Below are 17,311 nucleotides of genomic sequence, written 5' to 3' on the forward strand. Positions count from 1 at the left end.
GGTGCTATGAAGCTATACATTTATCACAACACAAGGACAAATTCGAAGCAACAAGAGAGACACTAAACAAGTCACGAAAACATGCCACCACCCTGTATCACTGTCCCAAAAGCGGATTTTCTATGGGCACAATTCTCTCAAATCGCCGGCTCCAAAACCAGCTGGCGGGCCTGGTCCAAGGGGACGACCAATGGCGCCGGGCGGCATCAAAGCACCGCAGCCAAATGCTGACGATGCTGAGCCCGCATAAAGTCATCGCCGACCCCGCGGCGGTTCACTTATTGGCGATGCGCCGGCCTCCGGGGCGTCGACCCACTGCAGGCAGCCCCCGGAAGCCCACTGTCGCAGATGCTCTGCGCTGGCCCAGAGTGCGCCGCTCTGGGCTGGCCCAGAGTGCACTGCTCTGAGCTGGCCCGGAGCGCACTGCTCTGAGCTGGCCCGGAGCGCACTGCTCTGAGCTGGCCCGGAGCGCACTGCTCTGCGCTGGCCTGGAGCGCACTGCTCTGGGCTGGCCTGGAGCGCACTGCTCTGCGCTGGCCTAGAGTGCACTGCTCTGAGCTGGCCTAGAGCGCACTGCTCTGAGCTGGCCTAGAGCGCACTGTTCTGCGCTGGCCTGGAGCGCACTGCTCTGCGCTGGTCTAGAGTGCTCTGCTCTGCCCTGGCCCAGAACGCACTGCTCTGCGCTGGCCTAGAGCGCACTGCTCTGCGCTGGCCTAGAGCGCACTGCTCTGGCGTCACGACGCCAGTACATCGCCAATGAACACAGCATCCCAGCACCGGTACTGGCGCTTAGGGGCCAGTGTTCGCATCCTTTTTAGGCGCCCCCTCAGCCAGCATCTGGCCGTTTGCTGGCTCAACATTGACCTTAAGTACGGAATGGATTATCAGAAGTTACATCTTTGTGGCGGAATCCGTAGTACATGACACTGGCATGGGAATGAGAATAGCAATGCGTTCCAGAATTGATCCTCGTCTCCACAGGCGCGAGGAAAGATAGCTTAGAGCCGTTATCAGGCGAAGGGTCAGCTAGGACTCCGACCAGGGGCACTCCTCCAGCTTCACAGCCCTACTCTCAACAAGCTAGAATTGTGCGTCTCTCCTGCCATTTTCGCAACCACTTAGCCGCACGCTCGAGTCTTTTAGGAATACAGTTTTTAGTTACGAGAATCAATGTCATAGATGTCTATGACAAGACCTCGCAGGTGGCACTTCTGTGTACGTGATTGCTGGATTATGCGAGAATAAAAGTGACATAAGTGGCAGAATCGTGCCGAATGTGACAGCGAAGGCTGAGAGACCGGCACCAGACTTTTACACCCATATTGGGATCAAAAGGAAAATACATTATTTATATCTGGTTTTCCAAGGGTATCTAGATATTAAAAATCGAAGACAAAGTCCAACCGAAGACGAAGATTGGTTTTATCTGTTTGGCAGTCCTAGAGTCCCTGTCAGCAGTCCCAGTAACGTGTGCCAGCTCAGCTCAACTGTACTAAGCGGTGGGGCTCTAGTAAGAAAGAAAAAGCGGTGACAAATGCATTGGCGAAACCTGGACGTTGAAGTCACGCTCCACCGAGCAGCGACCCCTGACCTGAACCCTGAACCCTGCGTGCGCGAGCTGCTCGAGCTGGTGAGTGCTGGAGGAGCTGGAGAAGCTGAGCTGGCTGCCTGACGCTGACCGGGGAAGCTGGGGTCACAGGCAGCGGCTCCGACATCCGGGACCAGGGGAGCGGACCAGGTCCCGGAGGCCTGCGGACGGTGTCCGGGACCAGGGGAACCGGACCAGGTCCCGGAGGTCTCCGATCGGTGCCCAGGATAAGGCTCATGGATAGTTCATCTCACAGTTAGTATATATATATATATATATATATATATGTATATATATATATATATATATATATGTGTGTATATATATATATATATATATATATATATATATATATATATATATATATATATATATGTATATGTATTCATCAATGTAAGTGTATAGGTAAGATGCCCTCAAGGTAAGTGTATAATCCAGGTGCAGTACACCCGGATGATCCCGTCCTTGTCGCGTCGGGAATCGAGCCCGGGGTCCTATCGACCCACAGCCGAGCAGTATTTCTTCTTAGATGCTGACATAGGCCCCTCCAGTGGCCTTTTTGGGGATAAGCACGGATACAGTTACTCAACAGATAGTAAGAGGTTGATTGTGCGCGGCAGCACAGACACATTTATGGGAAGAGCTTGATCTCTCCCCGCCTAGCGCAGAGGATCCGGCGCGACTCGGTTCCCATGGGATGGGTAGATGAAGTGAGATGAGGCGAGGTAACATGATATGGGCACACATCCGCTTCTCCTTGGAACAATCCTACATCTGCGTGGGTCCTCACTACGCATCGTAATTCATTGCGCTATTAACATAAAGCCAGCAGCAACTGGTGAGTTTACAAAAGGTGAATTCTCAACTGATATCTTCAAAATCACTGCGAAAGCGTCGTATGCTACTGAACGTTAAAATCGCGGCAGTGAAGTGTACCAAAACTCACTAGCTGGTCATTCCCATGCCTCGATGCGCTAATGAACCTCGGAATACTTAAACTCGGGCAAATCACATTTCACTGTTCCTTTAACAGTCGCAGCTTCTATTGTCCCTCAAATACCACGTGACATTTCTCTGTCGTAGAAATCCGTACCGCCGACATTTCGCTGAGAGGAGCTATCTGCAGTCAAGTGGGTCCGATCAGGGGTCGGTGCCCGCTGGGCCGCTGCGTTTCATTGGACGTCAAACGTCAAAAAAAAACGACACACGTCAAACGTGTGTCGTGAGCGGAATTTCGATGCAGCTAGGACGCGCTTCTAAAAGCCCATGTCCGTGGTTACCACAATGTTCAGGATCGTGTGTTGCAAGGTTATCTTGCTGTGTATTGGAAAAATATGTGGCAAGTAATACGGCAAATTTACGCTGTTTAGTGTCGTCTTGCTGCTGAAATTACATACGGGTCGGGAGTTTCTAACATGTTCCGGGAGTTAAGGAGTTCGGAGATGCTGCCAGGAGTGTGGACAGCCGGGAGTTTGAAAATACTAACCATCAAGTTCTCCGTTCATCAATTCACAGTCGCTCAGAGCACAGTACTCAGCCTGAAACTCAGAGTCGTTCAGAGCAGGGTACTCAGCCTGCAACTCAGAGTCGCTCAGAGCAGAGTACTCAGCCTGCAACTCAGAATCACTCAGAGCAGAGTACTCAGCCTGCATGTCAGAGTCGCTCAGACCAGAGTACTCAGCCTGCAACTCAGAGCCGCTCAGAGCAGAGTACTCAGCATGCAACTCAGAGCCGCTCAGAGCAGAGTACTCAGCATGCATGTATCCCGCCCATCACGTATTAGCTATTCAGCTGTTGGTTTATTAGCCTGTTGCTGCTAATTCTTATGCTGTTAATATGTATTCTTATGCTGTTAATATGTATTCTTATGCTGTTAATATGTATTCTTATGCTGTTAATATGTATTCTTATGCTGTTAATATGTATTCTTATGCTGTTAATATGTATTCTTATGCTGTTAATATGTATTCTTATGCTGTTAATATGTATTCTTATGCTGTTAACTCGAAAACTTTTGGAATGTCTCAAAATACAGGACAATTTTTCTTGGTTCAAGACAGGTGGTCAGCGAGCGAAGCAATCGGCTCACCATGTTTTCACGGGTGGCGATTGCGATACCGTAGTCGTTACCAAAAAGCAGCGTACACGCAGGTGATCGCATGAGCTGTACGCGCGGCATTAACAGCGATGAGTGGGCCGATGCCCGGCCATAGGATTTGGCACTTTAGACCAAGTTTCAGGGTGAAAAAAATCATTTTCCTGTCGCTGAATAGGAGACAGTGACAGAAAAATGCGGTCAGCGGTGGGCAGTGGACCACAATTTCCGGCGCATCGATAGATTGATGTCACACCGCTTCGCGTGAGCCTGCTAATACTACATCACCATCGCACACATTTAAGACCAAATGCCACTTCCAGCTGCTTGCTGTGTGGACCTTCGTCAACGGCTTTTCCATCATGCTTGTTAATTTATGATTTTCCAGAACAGCGGCGAATTTGGCTTCTTTCAGAGGCGGCAGCAGTGCTGATTCATCCGAACCTTTCGGCCATCCCTCGCTGCTTGTTCTGCGTGGTCTCGCTCACTGCACCTCCATCTGCGGAGCAATGGCCGTGCCAGGAGTGCAGTTTCGTATTCAGTTGGGGTAGGTCCAGCCCCCTCAACTCGGGCTCAACCTCCCTTACTTTGCGGAGAGAATGGACCGAAGATGGGGATAAACCCATTTGCTGGTGTATTTTGGAGTCAGGCCGCACCATTTCGAACTACTCAGCCCCGCACACACATTCATTTTCTGAAACCACGTCACTGGGTCGTCCGGAGAAAACGTTGTGAAGAAAATGGACTAAAGTCGGAAATAAACCCATTTGCTGGCGTATTTCGGAGCTCGGTTGCGCCATTTCTATCTACTCAACCCCCTCCCACACACACACACACCCACACACACACACACACACACACAGACGCTCATCTTCTGAAACCGCGCCACTGGGTCGCCCTCCTCCACAAAATCAGCAGCCCGTCACAACGCGGTTCGCTGTGTTGCGCATCCCCATACTGCCTTCACTCAATGCCCGCGGCGCTCAGAGCAGCCTGTTTCTGTTGTTGCCGCCCATTCGTCTGGGGATGTTTTGCAGCCGGCTCCGCCCGGCCTAACGAACGCCGAGGCGATGCGTCATTTCCGTCTGTCCGCCGACGAGCTCGGGGGGCCGGCTTGGTCGTCAGCTCAGTCCCGACAGCGGGCCCGGCACACCAGCGATGGGTGCCGGCAGCGGCCCGCGCAGAGGACTGTTCAGTCCCCGGGTCATGCGCAGGGGTGCGGTGATGACGCCCTATAGGGCGCTTTTACGCTTTTACAAAGAGTTGCCCGATTTCGCAAAAGCTACACGGGTCCTGACCACACTGCCCACACGGGGTATATCGACCTGCTCTGTCTCCCTGCTTTCAGTTGTTTCACTGCCCTCAAGCCCCCGTGCCGTTCTTCCCAGAAGGTGTTATACCAAATGCGCCAAATAGAAAAATGCACCCGGTGGCAATAAGTCCGATTAAAAGGAGTGTTTCATGTTTGTATAGAGTTTTGAACTGAACTGATCATCTTGAAGATCCTTCGATGCTGTTCATAATTCTGCCCTTTTTAAGAATTAATCCCCTCTAGTTTCTGAGCTACATACCCGCGAAAATGAGGAAAAGTATATCGGAGAGTATTTCAAAGTCAAGCTGACATTCATGACGTCATAATGATGTCACTCAAATCCTGCCGTTTCAAAAGCCATGCGGCGAGCAATACCAATAAAAATATTATTGCTGAGGCGTTTCTATCTGGCGTTCGTGAGCGCCATCTCCAGGTATAGCAGACGATAATTGGCTCGCAATCAATGCTGGGCGAGGCGCGATGACGTCATCAAGCCATAACGTAATGACATATATTACCCAAATACATAATTTCTAGAGCAACATATATATATATATATATATATATATGTATGTATGTATAAATAGTAGTCTTTTCCAATTAAAAAGTGCGCTTATAGTTATAACCGAGCTTGTTTCATCATATCTGACGTTTGCTGTAATACCTTCAGATGAAAAACATTTCCTGTAATCGGTTAAGTGCAGCCAACCGTGCCTGACTTCCAACAACGATGCCACTTATCCCACTCTGAGAAGCATTTGGTTATACCTTCGGTCCGTGTTGCGTGAGAACACACAGCGTAGGTGAGAACACACAGCGTAGCTCAGCGTGTTTTCTAAAGCATGGCAAAGAACTTGCTTGGAGGTAATCGCCAGGCGTTTTCATATCCGGCCCTTGGTATATTCGCGGAGTGCCGCTATCTTGCAAGGGCAGACCCGAGATGTGGTACTTCGGCCATGTTTGCCGGCCATGCTCGGCCACAACTGACGGTCATATTTGCTTCAGGTGGCGCTGCAGCGCGCCGCCCCGACTGACGTAATGAAGGTATTTTGTTCGTGCAAGAAGGCCAGTCGGCCTGCATTGAATATAATGAGAGATGCTGACGGAGCCGGCGCCTGGTCCGGCGCTTGTACGATCTTTAGGATCTTTACGATCTTTGCTGGTTTTATATAAGCAGCCACACTGGTGCTGCTTGGCTTGTCCCTGCCGGAGCCAGGTTCTTGGAAAGTTGTTGCATCTTTAGAGCAGACCTCCATCAAATCCGTCAGTGGTTTTGGTTCACACCTTTGCGAAATTGCATTTGCACTGTTGCCGCCATGATCTGACACATCTAAAATGGAAGTTCTTCTCCATTACTCCCAGTTCACTCGTTAATCCTAAGGTGAGCTATGACAGACCGGACATATTGGGCAGACGAAGCCGTCCAATATCCATTGCCACCTAATGCCCCCACCCCGCTCTCCAATCTCTCCACCCTCCACTCTCTCTTGGCTGGCTATTCATGCGCCCATCAATCGCAGAATCCTTTGGTTTGTGAGATTGCGTGTAGGTCTTTCCATCTTTGTGGAAGGTCGTTTCATTCTATTCCATCCTTGACTTGTCTTCTTTCCTCAATCCGCTCTCTGGCTGCAAAACATCCCAAAATATCCGATTTTGCGCACTTGGCTCTAGCTGACAAAGGATTCCTGTGTAATATTGCCCATAGGATTCAATGTCTGGTATGAATCCGTGTTTTCTGAGTCCATTGGCGGAAATTAAAATAACAGACATGTTGGAGATGTTTTTGCGCACTTAATTGCATGGTGCAAACAAACGCCTGCTCCATGCTCCAGTTTCGTAGATTCTGTACTGCTTCTTTGGTGCTCTGGCCAATGCGCTTTGGCAATTACAAATTGCTAAAGTAACTGACATGACGTGCCAGCAGTGGTGTGAGGTCGAAAAGCCAGCTTTTATGAACAAAATGATTTATCTCGATGCTGCCTATTTTGGGATTTATAGCTCCAGCTATCATGCTGCCAGCTTGCTTTACATTTTCGGTATATGACTGGAATGTTACTCGACATGGATAGCTGGAAATGGGCATGAAATGAGAATCTTTTCATAAACTGAGGCTTTCTTTGCGTTACGGTCTGTCGGCCTCAGTGTTCATTATGGTTTGACTGCATATAATTTACATAAAGAAAACTTAAGGAATCTAGTGGTGCTGGTAGCTTGCAAATATCTCAAATAAGTGTTGTAAAATGTGTGCCCGTGCTCATACCCATATTTTCCCGACTTGCTGCCCGATCCGTGGACTGGCCCATTCAGTTGGTGTACGGGGGGGGGGGGATTACCCGGCCCACTACGGCCTCTGTTTGACGTGCCTGTGCCAGACGTGTGCTCTGCCGTCTTCCTATTCAGACCGAAACATTACCATTATGGTCGTGATCAGCGCCCCGCGACTCAGGCCCCTGCTGAGATCATTTCATCGGAATCGTATCTAGACTGAAATTGTCGAGAAGAAAGCAGTGACTGGTTTGTTCAGAACTGCTGTAATTTGTGGCAGTTTACCTGCAGGAATGTTAAGGCATGCAATCGCTGGAAAAGCGTCAATTTGTCCCAATGATCTAGCAGGACCTCCTTTGTCACCCCACCAGGAACTGACAAGCTGACAGACGGATTGAATGGTGTGTAACCCACCCCAAGCTGCTCCCTTCACACCACGGAAATGGCCCGCATTGCGCGCGTCAAATAAAGCACCGACCGATTGCTGCCATATATCGGACGGACGGCTGATTGCTGCCATATCTCCTGCTGTGGCCGGGCTGATTGGTTCAGTGTCGCGTCGCAGGGAGAGGGGGATCAGTGGCCAGTCCACCTGCAATTTGTCACCGGCAAGAACCGGCTGAAACCGGCTGAAACCGGCACGCCAGGCGAGCCCGGCGACAGGGACACATCACAGAAAATATATATGATCAAGGCCTGTTGGTTATTCGCAAGTCTCTCGAGCGAATAGTTCACACTGCTTCATTTAAGTACGGCTGTGCACTATTCTTCCGATGAAATCCTCGTCTCCTATAAATCAATTTTTCGATATCTTGTAATAGATATCTTTGGGCTCGATTAGTGTCACTGTATCTATTTCTTGGCATCATTATTGTTCAAAGTGCCTACTCACTTTTGCAAATGCTGTCAAACATTTCAACGGCAGTCCACTGTCGATAGCCATCGGTCTCAATACCCGGCGGGCACAAGGGTTAGAGAAATTTCCGTCATACGCATCAACAAAAGTTATCAGCACCTCATCCTTGCACAGGTCTACCAGAAAAAGTTTCCAGGGACGGAAATTGGACAGGGGCCTCTCGACACAAGGCCCGGCGAACCACCGCTGGGCCACCATCCGCGTCCTCCACACGGTCCACCCACTTGTAGTAGCAGCGGCAGATCTCGCAACACGGTAGGATCCAGGCGGCCGTGAAGAAGACCAAGATGAACGCCTTGTTGGCCGCACTGTCGGATGTGTAGTCAAAGCTGCAGGACGTCAGGTAGCCCTCCGGCGTGAAGCGGATGCCTGTGACGTCGGAGCGACGTCAGATCGGTGGTGGATCAAGCAGTTTCGTCGAACGCGTTGCGTCGCACATCACATCACATCAGTGTTATATCCGTTTCACAACTTCAACAAGTTTTTTCCGCGTGCAGTGGGTGGTTGGAACTTCTTAACGAGCTCACGGCTTGAGCGTCAAAGCTCGTTTTTAGAGCTGTCTCGATTTCTAAGAGTGTTCGGGTAAGCTTGTCGCGCAAGTCTGAAAACCAACAAACTCCAGCCGAGATGAGCCCATGACATCGAAGAAAGTTTGCTAACCTTCAACCCCCATAAGGGGCAGGGTCGCGCGAGTCTGAAAACCAACAAACTCCAGCCGAGATGAGCCCATGACATCGAAGAAAGATTGCTAACCTTCAACCCCCATGAGGGGCAGCACACTGAAGAGGAGGCCGTACGCCCAGACGCCCAGGATGTTGACGTAGGCCTGGCGTCGCGTCAGCTGGTGAGTCAGGTCCAGGGGTTTACAAATCGCCCGGCACCGGTCCTTGGCGATGCTGGCCAGAGTCATGATGCTGGTGATGCCCGTCACGCCAGTTGAGAACCCGTAGAACTCGCAACCTGGGAAATGGAAACATGCGATTTGGTTAAAGCAAGGATGTCTTTGACTCGAGATCCGGGGGCCTGAGAAAAAAGGCCAACATATAGGAAAATCAAATGACCGGTCATGAGATGACAGCCAACACATGCACGCAAAATCTGACCAAACTTTGCTGTCCTTGACGGCCTTGGTTAAGGGATGGTCATGTTGTACACAATTACCGGGTATGTATTATCGTACTTAAACTTATCTCCATCACAAAATCTGTTTGCATTTTCTCTGTCAAGTATGCCAATATGCAACGCGCCGGCAAACAAATTCCTAAAGCCAAATGCATCGCATAATGTTTATTATGGCATATAAACAAAATATCCCTATGTTCATTCGAATATAACTTCACTTACAGAGTTATTCTATCAATAAGATATACAAAATAAACTAAGGAGATTTAGACCAATACACGATATTTCGTAATATTCTTGAAATACAAGTGTTCTGCTACCCTACACGGCTTTATGGCCTTTTTTAGTATAGATACAATTAACTTTTGTTTTGCTTCCTTTGGGACCATATGCATCGCGCATAACCTAGCCTAATGCTGACATTGTTTGTGATTGCCTTTGTGGCAAAGGAGAGCTTAACCTGGGCCCATGATAATTTTTGCCCTGGTGATCATCATGAGTGTGAGAAGGCGGTGCAAAGGCCATATGATTTCATTGTCCAAAATGGAGTGCAGCAATGGCTCCTCCCCCCCCTCCCCAATGGCTCCTCCCCCTACCCAACACACAGTTAAGTAATGATTATCAACGGCGAGTGTGTTGTCACAAAAAGTCCACGTCCCATTCACACGCCTTGCTTGCGATGAGTACTGTGCGACGTTCAGCCTTCAGCCTCGTGTGGTACATACAGCCACCATTTAAGGACTGTACCTGGCACGGCTACCGCATGTGTGTGCGTGTGCGTGTGCGTCTACGTGTGCGTGTGCGTGTGCGTGTGCGTGTGCCTGTGTCTGTGTCTGTGCCTGTGTCTGTGCTTGAGCCTGAGCCTAAGCCTGTGCCTGTGCCTGTGCCTGTGCCTGTGCCTGTGCGTATGCGTGTGCGCGTGCGTGTGCGTGTGCGTGTGCCTGTGCCTGTGGCTGTGCCTGTGCGTGTGCATGTACCTGTGCCCGTGCGTGTGCGCGTGCGTGAGCGTGTGCCCGTGCCTGTGGCTGTGCCTGTGCGTGTGCGTGTGCGTGTGCGTGTGCGTGTGCGCGTGCATGCTGCACATAAAGGCGTGCGGACGGCAACCACATAATTACCATGTTTCCGCATGGACACTAAATGAAACATAGCATTTGGGCAAATGACGCGCCAAAAACGGAATTGTCATGGAAATCTTGGACAGTGTGGCCGGACTTGCGTCGCCACAGGGCCGCAAGTGTCAATTTTTTGCTATTCATGCTTCCCATGGATGCACGCAAACGTAAAACATTGACTATCATCTAATTACATGCATGGACGAGCACGTGAGCTTGGTGAGTGAGCAGATGTGCGTGGCGTGGTGCCGACGCAGTTTACATGCATTGCTAAGCCATTGCCGTTCCCCGGTGTTTTCCACTTTATATGCAAAGGGATGCTCCTCCTGATAACCCCACGACCGGCGGGTCAACGGCAAAAAAGAAACGGGCGCTAGCTACACGCGCAGTTTGAACATTTACTGGCTCGCTTTATGGTGTGCGTTTTTGTTCAAACATTATCCTAGCTGTAGGGACCAGGTAACTAAGATGCTGTGGTACTTTATCCACTTGATGCCACTTTATAGAAGGAGGCGTCACAAGGCTTCAGAAGGATTGGTTTGACATCCATGTTTGTGCGGTGTAGCCCGTCAGTTCGTGTTAGAAATCGTCAGACCGTGACTGTTATTTCGTCCGTTCATGCTGGGCTTCTCGCACGGCGGCAGTGCAATGCTGATATGTTAAGATTCATTTCTATTATTTGTATAATCTATTAGGTTTTTATGTGTTTTATATCTTTATGATCTTTTGTAGTATTTTATATTAAGTATGATATTTTATATCTTCATAATCTTTTGTAGCATGTTATATCTTTATAATCTTTTATAATATTTTATAATAAGTATAATATTTTATATCTTTATAATCTATTCTATAATCTAGTTGCTTTTAACTGGTACTTTAACAACATCCAAGGTCATTTCGTGACTTTCCAATTTTTCCATGAACTTGAGTCTGGATGATCTCATAGTTTGGTAAGCTGTGTTTCAAACCTCACGCGAGATAGCATTACACCGCAGGGTCCACAATAGTCGTTTGCACGGCTGGTAGACCACCTGAAATGTTGGTGCTCAAGAAAGTTTGGTATGACGTGGCTTTAGCAGTGCATTGCTTTGAAAATAGCGCGAAAAATGATAGCACATTTGGTAAAACCACTTTAAAGTCTCGAGCCTACTGGATTAACTACGGAGTTGGGCTACAAAACTGCTGAGCGGGTAGCTATTTAAAGCAGCGGCTACATTGAATGACTACATTTTCGGCTCATTTGGTGGCATTGCAACAAAATGGCCACAATTACGGACCACCTTAGTGAACAATGCAACAGCATCAGTGAGCTGGCTTAGAAGGCTACATCTGCGGTAGCGCAGACCATTTGCTCATATGTCACGCACCACAGTATGCACAGTTTCTCTTTATCATCGGTGATTTTTTCCGGCCTGTTGTCTGCGAGCATTACAACTCCGCTTGGACGTGGCTCATCGCCCAGTCCCACAGACCTCCTGAGTCGGCCTCCCACCCAGTCCCACAGGTCCCACAGACCTCCTGAGTCGGCCTCCCACCCAGTCCCACAGGTCCCACAGACCCCCTGAGTCGGCCTCCCACCCAGTCCCACAGGTCCCACAGACCTCCTGAGTCGGCCTCCCACCCAGTCTCACAGGTGCCACAGACCTCCTGAGTCGGCCTTCCACCTACTTCGCTGTAGCGCACTCCCATATACCTCCTAACGTGTGTGTGTGTGCGTGTGTGTGTGTGTGTGTGTGTGTGTGTGTGTGTGTGTGTGTGTGTGTGTGTGTGTGTGTGTGCGTGTGTGTGTGTGTGTGTGTGTGTATGTGTATGTGTGTAAGGACACGGGCGTGGGCGTGGGCGTGGGCGTGGGCGTGGGCATGTGTGTATGTGGGCGCGCGTTTGTGTGGTGTCATTCAATGTCCGTCATACATTCATCATCCACTTTCCGTCCCGATGGCGCAGTTGGTTAAAGCGCCTGCCTCCCGATCCACCCACCCGTGGAGGGATAGATTCGAGTCGCTTTGGGCGCTCACTATTTGCCATTGATCGGGATGTTTGCGGCCAGTGATAGTGGCTGTGCCAAAGGTCAGATGACGTCAGAGGGCAGGGCGGACCGTGCTGAACACTGTGGCAGGCTAAACTTTCGCCTCAGAATGCTGCCGTTAACCTGGAATTGCGCGATCCGATGGTGGAGGTCAGGGATCACACAACAAGGACTGCTTAGCGTGAGTCTGATTCCATAAATCCATCCATTCAAGGGGTTCGAAAAATATTTATGAAAAATACTTTCATGTCTGCCATGGGTCAGATCGGAAGTGTCTTTGGTGGGTTTTCATCACACGGCACATTGTAAATATGCAGCTTGCCCAGCAACTGCGGGATGCTTCGGGCATAATCGGCAGGTGTCAGATCTGACCAAAACATCAATGTCTCATCCTAATGATGTTTCGCGATGGATTATATAAGGTATCTTATTACACACTCCCTCCAAAATGTTTCCTCGCGCGCATCTGCATTGCTGGAGATGAACACTGCCACTGACATGCCATCCTGGGGCACAGCTAACCACACGATTATTCGGCGGAGAAACTTAAATTCCGAGTCAAACTTGACGCTTGTTGGCTTCTGGACATTAACTGAAGTCTAGCACCTGGCATTCCCAGGTGCCGTGGAATTGTTGATGGAAAAATAACTTCCTTCCTCCATTTTGATTCTGACATCCTTTCCAGCTGTTGAAAGCTCTGGTTTGCTTACAGCCGCGGAGTTTGGCACACTTGTCTGCGGTGTTTTGGATAGCTGTTTGCCTTCTCCCGAATATTTGCTCTAAACTTTTCGATCCATTTAACCACATGCCTCCTACTCATTTCGACTGTCCTGGCCTTCTTGCGAGTGCTGACTCCCACCACCTTGTCCGTCGCATACCGCAGGAGCGTCCACTGCTTGCCGGGGCTATCTTCAGGAGGTACGAGTGCTACAAGCTTCGTGTTTTGTGCTTTCTCATAATTTCGTATCACTTAGCTCTCGAGAGACGGTAATTGAGGTTAATCTTATTTTCGATAAACAGAACAGTGCATATCTTTTTACCGCATCGAAATAATCGTTAAAAATCCTAGTTGTTCGCACTTCTGACCCTCCATTACTCGCAGATAGCACGAAAAAAATCATATGTTATGAACCTGCAGATGCAGTTTCCTCTGGCACTTTCCTTGGCATCAAAATAATGCAGCTATTTGGTTGTTCGCACAAGCGATACACATGGGAATTTGTCTTATTGGTTAGGGTTTGCTCGTTATTTGGTACTCTCAGAGCTGATACTGCGCCGCGGGCAGTATCGGTACCTTCACATTTATGCGGTGTGAATACTTTAGAACGAGGGCATAGATCAGAGACCTGACATGGCAGAAAATCAAATTTAATTCATGGATGGAGTATATGATGGTCAAAACACACAGCAAGCAAAATAATTTTGGGGATGGTTGGAAAAGCCAAGGGTCTGGTCTCGCCTTCAACCATTTGCCAGGGAAGGCATCTGCACCATATCATTCATTGCCACCCCTGCATTTCATAAAGACCTGCTCTTCGAAGGCGTGTTGCATTAAAGAAAGTTATGTTTGCACGTGTAACCCGTTCTCATGTAAAAAAATCGCCGATAGCTCTCGCCCTTATAGAGAAGAGTGGTTGATGCAACACCCGCTCTCAAGGTTTTCGGAAGATACCTCTGCGAATGCCGTGCAATCGCGCCCAATTTTTCATCTGTCTATATGAAAGCCCCTGCGCATGTTTTGAGACCAAAAAAACGTGTTCCTATCTTTTCTGGTTTGGGAGCAACAGCATATTTTTAGGGACACTTCGTGGCGACCTTTGGTCGTTGCGGGCGGCGCGCGCCAACCGACGATTCTGTCACATGAACAGAAACTGGCACATTATACATATTTGCGCAAGACACATACAACTACTCACAAATGTGCTTTTAGTCGAAAGGGGAACACGTCTGTTAAGATTTTGTGTCGCTACAAGGCATGGTCTCGCACGTACAAGCATATAAAGCCGGAAAAGTTTGACTTTCTTTCAAATTTGACCTTTGACCCGTGCTTAAAGGATCAATAATTGACCTAGTCGCATACAACTGGTCACCAATCGTGAGATATTGTGAACACTAATCTACCGGTGTTTCCACCAAGCTATATCTTTATGAGTTTTAAGACGGGGGTCACATCGACCGTTCCTTCCCAGCCCGCGTTAGCAAACACGGTGAATCGGCGCGAGAGTGAAAATGCCGCTCTGTGCTATCGATATCTAGTTTGCACCACTGCTTCAGTATTGCCTGGTCGCAGACTGTACGTCACCGCGGTCCCGGAACGGGTCGATGCAAGGGCTAATATTACGTAACTTTAATCACTGAGCCTTACTACAACAAATGGTGTAAAGCCACTGGAATCCATCTGCGGTGGTACTCTAAACGCGCGATTCACGAGGAAAACGTGTTCCTGCTTTTTGCATGGTTTTCGCTGCAAAATCGCTTTACCGCCATGAACTGCGACATGAAAAGTTTCAAACTTCAAAGAACGCCTCGAGACATTCACCCCCAGCTTCCAGTGGCGCCAGAAGCTGCCTTAGCGAAACATGCTGTCTGGGACGTCTGGCTTGAACCGGACCTTCAAGTGATTGATTATTCACGCTTCAGTACAGCGGTAGGCAAAATTTGTTACAGGAAAGCCTCTCTACGAACCCTTACAGCATGATGTGTGTGGAACATGTACAAAATTTTCGCGGAGCATTTCAAACAATTGTCTACCCCGGAAATATCTTTGAAACTATACATAGAAGGCGGGGATCAGTTGGAATCTGGATGTTCATTGATGAATTTCTATTTCATTTGCATTTGCTTTGGGTTCTGTGCCCAGAAATGCGTCTTGAAACCGACCGTAACTGCGGACAGGACTGACGAGCAACAGTGCCGACTGGTATGAAGGTGGTTTGCGGCCTTTCTCTCACGCTCACGCTAGCTCTTGGTCTATCTTCCTGCCCGCACTCACGCCCACGCCCACGCTCTCGCTCACGCTCACCCTCATTTTCCGCCAGCTCTATTCAGTGATAAAGAGCCAGACGATTCTTTACATTTGCTGATATCGCAAGGAACGTCACGTCGCAAGCTGAATTAGGCCCACGGCCTGAATTAGGCCCGAGCACAGACACAGCCTGGCTCACAGCCGCGTCCAAAAGCCTGAATAAACGCTGATCAGTACCTTGGAGCCAAACATTTCCAGTGGATCTGTGGAGCGAAATTAGCGTGTGTAAGGGATGTGCGTGAGCTGTGAGGGTATCAAGAGAACTTGCCTTTAGTATAGTTGTAAGTCAACTGGCCCGTAATTACACCAGTTGAGTTGCCTTGGCAGCTAACGTGCCGTGGCACCGCCGGTCGTTGCCGGGAAGCCTGCTTAAGCCGATGCGTTTTTCTTACTGGGTAAAGCTTATCTGTATTAAAAAGCATTCGTGAATACCAGCTGGGGCCACTTGTTGGTCGATAGAAACGAAGTTTCATTCCAAGGCTAGCTTTCACGGTTCTCACAATTTCCTAACTACTGTTCACACCAACAACACCAACTAGAACCACTCATTGGTCGATAGAAACAAAGTTTGATTTCAAGGCTAGCTTCCACGGTTCCTATAATTCCCTAACTGCTGTTCACGACATGAACGCCAGCTGGGATCACTCATCGGTCGATAGAAGCGAAGGCTCACTTCAAAGCTAGCTATCATGGTTGCCACGATTTCGTAACCACTGTTCGCAGCGTCTAGCAATACATTTTTTTTTTGTACCGCAGCAAGGCTGAGCAACAAAACTTAGCTTAAATGTGTGCAAACTACTCATTTATTCTAAAAAGACCATTAAAAACTGAAAATGATCTCCCATTATAATCCGTGTTTAACTTCAGATCAATCTATGTGGTGTCTGTTGCACCTCGATGTGACGTGTCTTTACTGGCAAATAGTGCATTAAAAGACGCTTCCTTGCCGCTTTTTGACAGAGCCAAGGCGAACTCCGCGATTGTCTATCGAACAAAACAAGAAAAAGAAAGAAGATTAATCTCTTCATTTTCAGGCATACACTTATCTCCTATCTTCAGTATTCCCATGAGCTACGCAAATGCATGCAGATTTAACTTCATGCATATGCATCCGTTTTCCCAGCATGAAAGTCGAAGCCAAACGGAATACCTGGCTACTCTTGCATTCTAAAATCAGTGCTGCAGGGACGGGGCGTAACGCGAGTAGCTTCTCTACGTACCCAAGGTGAAAATATAATGTTTTGCCCTCGACCCGGCCTGTGATTTCATTAGTGATCAAAGGTCAACACAATTTTTTTCAAATATAAGAATGTTTTCAATACCGACTGTTATTTGAACGAGAACGATCCGTTGGTTGGTTGCGAAATATTTAGGCAAGACAGACCAAACAGAAGAATTTAGAAAATACCACAGTGGCTTCTGAATAAATAACAAAATGCGATATTGTGTGTAAAAACAACATTGCGTTACAAGACAATGTAAAGAAAAGCCCCTTAAAAAAGGCCTCGGCTCCGTCAATGATTCTGCACTTTACGCGCAAAACGAGTAGGTCAACACACAAGACTAAGCCTACGCGATTATTGTAATACCGCTTGTCACGACTTCTTAATGCTTCGGTTCACAGCCCATGGCTGAGACAGTTCGAAAACGCTGCTGAAATTGATTTTTCTGGTGAGTAACTGTTGCCAGTTCCGTTTCTTGCATGGCGTAAAGTTCCATTTTTGGCTGCTTGTTTCTATTCCGCTTCAGATACACGCCATCGGCACACATTGCCAGCTCGTTGAGGGCGGTAGCTGTAAAGAGGTCACAGACGAACTATCAGAAAGAAGCGTAAAATAATACTTGGC

General features: G+C 48.5%; 1 protein-coding gene across 1 annotated transcript in view; it reads right to left on the bottom strand.

Annotated features, from left to right (window-relative positions):
• Positions 1-17,311, bottom strand: part of LOC119093386 (opsin, blue-sensitive) — a 71,185-nt gene that overhangs the window by 20,349 nt on the left and 33,525 nt on the right. Inside the window, exons 6-7 of the mRNA XM_037216344.1 lie at positions 8,930-9,136; positions 8,401-8,545 (exon numbers count right to left, since the gene is read on the bottom strand). Of these exons, the coding sequence (XP_037072239.1) occupies positions 8,401-8,545; positions 8,930-9,136 (352 nt within the window). The remainder of the gene's footprint in view (positions 1-8,400; positions 8,546-8,929; positions 9,137-17,311) is intronic.

The sequence above is a fragment of the Pollicipes pollicipes genome, unplaced genomic scaffold (assembly GCF_011947565.3).
Source record: "Pollicipes pollicipes isolate AB1234 unplaced genomic scaffold, Ppol_2.1 Scaffold_1600;HRSCAF=1878_pilon_pilon_pilon, whole genome shotgun sequence".
In the NCBI taxonomy this organism is placed as follows: Eukaryota; Metazoa; Arthropoda; class Thecostraca; order Pollicipedomorpha; family Pollicipedidae; genus Pollicipes; species Pollicipes pollicipes.